The sequence below is a fragment of the Brassica oleracea genome, chromosome C3 (assembly GCF_000695525.1).
Source record: "Brassica oleracea var. oleracea cultivar TO1000 chromosome C3, BOL, whole genome shotgun sequence".
NCBI classification, from domain to species: domain Eukaryota; kingdom Viridiplantae; phylum Streptophyta; class Magnoliopsida; order Brassicales; family Brassicaceae; genus Brassica; species Brassica oleracea.
The window spans coordinates 19178936-19185089 of NC_027750.1; the positions used below are offsets into that span (position 1 = coordinate 19178936).

The following is a 6154-nucleotide window of genomic DNA, read 5'->3' on the forward strand; positions in this document are numbered from 1 at the left end:
TTTATAGATATAGGGTTAGGGTTTATTGGATTTTAACTTGTAAAAACTGATTTGGGGTTTTAATCATGTAGGAACATGATTTAGGGTGTGGGGTATCGAACTTTTACAGCTTCGATTTACTCAATTAGGATTTTTGATCTATTACCATATGGTTTTGATTCATAAAGATTAGGATTTTAGGGTTCCATTCTTTATCAATCAATCCATGTTCGATTATGGGTTCTTAGGTTTTGAATTACCTTTTAACCTTAGATGATTGTTGATTCGGACCACCAAAGGAGTTGAGCCGTGAGCTGGACATGAGCGGGACGCGAGCTGGACACGAACGGGACGCGAGCTGGAATGGATCGAGTGGCTTCTATTGGGTCACGGGCGTCCTTTGTTGCTTGATCGGGAACGCCTTGATCGTCGGATGCGAGCTGTCTGATGCTGTCGCGAACGAGGAAGAGGTCGCGTGCTGGAGCTGCTCTCGGGTAACGAACGTCTGAGCTAGGATCAGGAACGCCTTGGGCTGAAGCTGATCGGAGACGCGAGCTGGAACAGATGCGGGAACAAGAGACGCGATCGGGGTTTAGGGTTCGTCGGATCGCTGGTTAGGATTAGGGTTTTAGGGTTTTTCGATTTGGGTATTATCTAAGGGATTTAAAGTTTCGTGCTGATAACGTGTTAGAAAAATAAAGGAAAAAATCTATATTTATTCATAACATAAAGGTTCCTTGTATAGGAGATCATCCCGTCATAGATAAATGAAAAGATTATAAATCATAATCTCTTGGTTACGAGCCATCATGATATCGGGTTCTTAACAAATTGTTCATTTTCAAAAGAGAAACGAGTTCGTTTTTTGAGACCAAAGTAAACCAACTCGTGAGCAACAATAACAAAACCGACATAACCTGGTCTAAGGACCCAGTATATAGTTTTGAACTACCACCCTTGCTGCGTGTTCGTTTTTTTATCATCCCCGTAAGCTCTTTCTCTCACCTAAATCAAAGGGGTTTGTTCTGATCAATTGAACAGCCAAAAAAAAAAAGCGAATCCATAGAATCTAAACCAAAAATTTCCTATTTTTTTTTAATCTTGGGAAGATCAGGAAACCCAGTTATTGTGAAATTTCGTTAAGATCAGAGGACGAAATCTCAATTTATCTGCCGTTTCTGGTAAATTCTTGGGAAATTTTCTCTTTGTTTTTTTTTTCTTTTTTGTTCTTCGACGAATCTAAACCCTAGGTATAGAAATGTTTCATTAAATCGAATTGAATCAATATTTGAGGTAAATGGATCTTATCTTTGATGTTCCAAATCAACAGCAACCTTTAAAAAAAAACATTCTTCTGTTCTTATCAGACAATAACTTTGTTTTCTTCTTTGGTTAATGAAGGTGTTAAATGTGAATAGACTGGGAGGGAGAAAGGCAACAACAACAAAAACAATGAGCTCTGAGCAAAACAACAGCACAAGCTTCCCACCAACTGAGCCAAAACTCTGTGACAACGGATGCGGTTTCTTCGGGTCACCCTCCAACATGAACCTTTGTTCCAAATGTTACCGAAGCTTCCATGCCGAGGAAGAGCAAACAGAAGTAGCAAAAGCAGCTGTCAAGAACTCATTAAAGCTTCCATCTTGCACTCTCATCACCACTCCTGAGCCTAAACCAGTCTCTGTTGTTTTAACCGCTGAGCCGTCTTCAGTTCCTGTGGACGAGGCAGAGCCATCGAAACCTGCACGGCCCAACAGGTGTTTCAGCTGTGACAAGAAGGTTGGAGTTATGGGGTTTAAATGCAAATGTGGTAGCACCTTCTGCGGGAGCCATAGGTATCCAGAGAAGCACGAGTGTAGCTTCGATTTTAAAGAAGTTGGACGTGATGCAATCGCAAAGGCGAATCCTGTGGTTAAGGCGGATAAAGTCCAGAGGATTTGAAGAAAAAAACTTATATTTTAAAAAGTACTTTCAGGATTCTTCTGTCTGCATTTGAACAGGTTGTTATGGGGATGTGATCATTGTTCGATGTTGGGTTTCCATGATTCAGATGAAGGTCTCTCTACTCTTGGTTTTCTCATGAATCAATATGGTTTAATGTCATTTGGTGTTTTTAGATCATCTGGCTTTGCTCGTACACTCTGTAAAATTCAGTTTTATTTCTGATTCAACTCAGAAGAGATTAAACATTTGATGATCAAGCGACAGGTTAGTTCTTTCAGTTGATGTACAAAAAGATCTCAATCAGCATTCTCAAACTGTTGGAGCATGTAACCATTTGTGTTTTGGCCAAAATCTCTTAGGCCTTTGCGAGGGCGCCTTTCATGCCCTTAGCAGAATCAATTAAAAAACTCAACTCCAAAACCAAAAGCTAAGAGATTGATTATTCTCTCCACATTCATTGAAGTTGGCACTGTCATAATAATAAGCTTGTATTGAAAGAATTAAGTATTGAGTTCCTCTTCTGGTTTTACAAGACCCTTGTTCTCTGCATTATAAATCATGCTAAAATCAGTCTTGCACAAAAAGGAACAAAGTAAAAAAAAATCACAAATATTAAGTCAATTTCCTAAGTATACGCCATTCGATTGAAGTAGATTCTTCTTTAGTTCTTACGACGGTTAATTACAGGTATCAAATTAAAAATATCATATGTAATTACCATTATTAAAATTTATTTTCCTTTTTATTAAATAATTTATGCTAATTAGATTTTTAATTTAGCTTCCTTTTTCCAAAATATTATAATGTGATTTCATAACAAAGGAAAGTTAAAAAACAATTATGTTGAGATTAAAAAATAATATTTCCTTTAAAAGATAATCTTAACCAACGTAAATATAGTTTCAAATTATTAAAAATATTTTCCTTATATCTATCTATTTTCTTAGATAATTACAGAAAATTACATAACATAAATCAATATATCTTTAGTGGAAAAAAATATTTTATAGTCAGTATTTTTATTTTTTAGATGTTTTATTCATTTTGCATAATTATTAGTTAACTAAAATACTTATAACTACAACACAAATTCAAAAAAATATCTATAATTTTTTTAAATAGCATAACTCTAGATATTTTTACTGAGCTAAATATATAATATTTCACCACTATTAAAAGATATTTTTATTTAATATGTATTTTCAAAAAACAATTAATATGTAGGTTGATTTTTTTTTCTTGAACCAATACACAGAATAAATGTACCTGAGAATCTGATTTATTATGTTTAAAATTATTTTAAATAATTTTCAGTTTACGTTTCATAAAATTAAGGTATATATTACCCAAAATATATAAAACAATTTAAGTATTAAAATATCGATATGTGTGCATAAATTTTCAAACATTTATCGGTATTATGTTTTATACAATTTCCTACTGATGAAATTTTGTTTATTCAATTTTTTTTTTTGAAAATCAACATATATCAAAATAATTAAAATATTAAAAATATACTTACAAATCTATGATGAAATACTTAACTATTGCGATATAAAACCAATATGATTTGGCTTAATTAAAATCTATGATAACTATACTTCAATTTGAAAGAATATATAAAAATTAATATACCCATGAAATGAGTAACTGTAGTTATCCATTTATAATATTCAAAATCAAATGTTTGATTAAAATTAAAAGATACTATTTTATAGAAATATTTTGGTGTGTTTTATACATAGAAATCACAAGATGTCTCAAAACAAATAAATAAATAAAATATAAACTCATTGTTACAATTTAGTTCTTTTGTAAAATATATATATACATGATATTTTAAAAAATTATCGTTATATTTATTTATGTAATTTTGAATTGATCAATATGTTATCTTATTTTTATTTTTATTTCGTAAAACATGATATATTCTGTTATACTTAATTTTACGACAATTTATTTAAATATCTAAGAGAAAATCGTCCAAAATGTATATAAAAAAATAATCAAAATTTTAATCTATTTAGAATAAAAATACTATGGATGAATTCCGAGAAATAAATGCAATCTAATATACTCAAGTGATAACCAAACCGACTATATATCACATATCCAAAGTAACTTATCTAATCAAAATAACATAATATTATTAATATAAATCATATATAGAAGATAAAAAATTCAAAATTTAAAGTAAATTATTAATCAATTTATATGACATATTTTATTTATAATATTTATATTAGTTCTTAAGGGAAGAATCACCTATTAGTAAATATTTTCCAAACAATACTTGATACTATAAGGGTGTCCGCGTATTGTTTTATTATTGTTAGATATGATTTTTTTGGATGATGTAATTATGTGGTCAGTCTTATTTGTAAAGAGCATTATTTGATGTTTTATTGTGTTATGTAGTATTAGGTAATATGTTATGTGTTAATATATTATGGGTTTGTTTTTCAATAATGTGTTATTGTGTGTATAATAGTATTTGTATGGTGAAGTGAGCTTCTAATGTAAATTATATTGAATTTTAATAACTTTGCATTTACGCATTTGTTAATCTTAAGATTGATGGTTTTAGCGTCAAAATTGTATTTTAATTTGTTACATTTTTGAACATTACTCTTTTAAATGTTTTGTTGCCCACTCTCCATATTTTGACCTTGAGCCGTCCCCATCTATGTAATTCACCTACCTTTCCGGTGTGCGGTGCTTCTCGCCATCACTGAGAAAATACTCACCTTTGCGTTCTTGTTTTTCCTCACATTCATCTCTGGTGATATTTTCTGGTATTTGTTATAGATCATGCTTATGAGTTCCCAATTGTGTGGGTTTTTTTCACTGTGTTGTAGGTTGTTTTGGTCAATATTGGTCCTCTTCTTTTTTAGATTTTGGTTAATGTTAGGAACTACATCTCGTTGGGTTGGATAAGAGTTCAATTGTCTTTGATGTTGTCTTCCTCTCGTTGACTTGCCGTCGATAGTCTCTGCTCGTCTTGGTTTTCAAGATCTGGTTTTTGGTGATCTGACTTCTATGCTCTTTTTCATAGCTCGAAGATAGCTCCACGGTTTGCTGATTTTGTTTTGTCTCCTTTTCTATCTTTGTTCTCTCATCTTGTTGCACCTTTCATTGATGCTCGCTTTTCTGGTGGCTCTTTTTCGCCATATTTGCTACTCCAGGTTTGGATAATGTTTTCTTCTGCGTATGCTTTGTGTGCTTGGAAGGTTATTTCTACTCTAAAGCTTGAGCTCTTGTTTTTCGGTGGTAGGCTTCCATTCTCTCTCCCTCAGGTTGTTTCTTTTTTTCTCTTGCTTTTCTTGGTGTAAGTGTGCGGAGTTAGTCTTTGGACCTTTGGTGTCTTCTACTTAGAGCTTTGTGGTTCTTCGCTGGGATGAAAGTCTTGTATGTGCTTGTTTAGTTTGTGAGGTGCTTCTTAACTTTTAGCTGGTGGTTGTGATTCCGGTGCTTGAGGCATGTGTCTTCTTGTTTCGTGGTGACTCTGGTTTCCTGATGATTATTCTTTTTTTGACCTTTTTGGGTTTTTTGGGTTGGTGCTTGATCACACTCCTTTGAGCTCGGAGGAATGTTTTGTCTTATATTTTACTCCCTCTGTTCCAAAATAGATGATGTTTTAGAAAGATTATGATGTTTCAAAATAGATGATGTTTTGATCTTTTATATTAATTAAAATTTTATGGAAAACTGTATATTTTACTCCATATGTTCCAAAATAGATGATGTTTTAGAAAGGTTTTGATGTTCCAAAATAAATGATGTTTTGATATTTTTATATTAATTTTAATTTTATTGAAAACTGTGTGACCAATGATGTTTTATACTTATTTTTAAGGATTAGATTAATTAATTTTGGTTTATATTTTTAATGTTATTTTTTAGAAAAAAAAGGTTGTTTTGGTCAATATTGGTCCTCTTCTTTTTTAGATTTTGGTTAATGTTAGGAACTACATCTCGTTGGGTTGGATAAGAGTTCAATTGTCTTTGATGTTGTAAGATGAGGTAAGTTTGTTTTCTTTGTTGATTTTTTTCCAGCTCGAAACTTTTATTGAGTTAGTGTTACTATAGTATTTGGCTTTTTCCTTTGGGTTGTGGAAGTTGTAGGTTTAGATTATGTGTTGTATTCTAGTTTTTTCTTATTAGTTTGGTTATTTAATGATTTTTAATAGTAAAAAAAATAAAATTTATAAATAAAATAATAGAACATGAT

The 6154-nt window shown here is 31.6% G+C and overlaps 1 protein-coding gene across 1 annotated transcript; it reads left to right on the plus strand.

Moving 5' to 3' along the window:
• The first annotated feature begins 930 nt into the window (after nt 1-930).
• Nucleotides 931-2184, plus strand: LOC106331818 (zinc finger A20 and AN1 domain-containing stress-associated protein 7-like). The gene is made up of 2 exons (XM_013770235.1): nt 931-1160; nt 1381-2184. Exon 2 carries the CDS (start codon nt 1432-1434, stop codon nt 1918-1920), a length of 489 nt encoding a protein of 162 aa, XP_013625689.1. The 5' UTR covers nt 931-1160; nt 1381-1431; the 3' UTR covers nt 1921-2184.
• The last annotated feature ends 3970 nt before the right edge of the window (nt 2185-6154 follow it).

What these genes read in the sequence shown, in the direction of transcription:
- LOC106331818 (XM_013770235.1), top strand. Translation starts at nt 1,432, where the DNA reads ATGAGCTCTGAGCAAAACAACAGCACAAGCTTCCCACCAACTGAGCCA.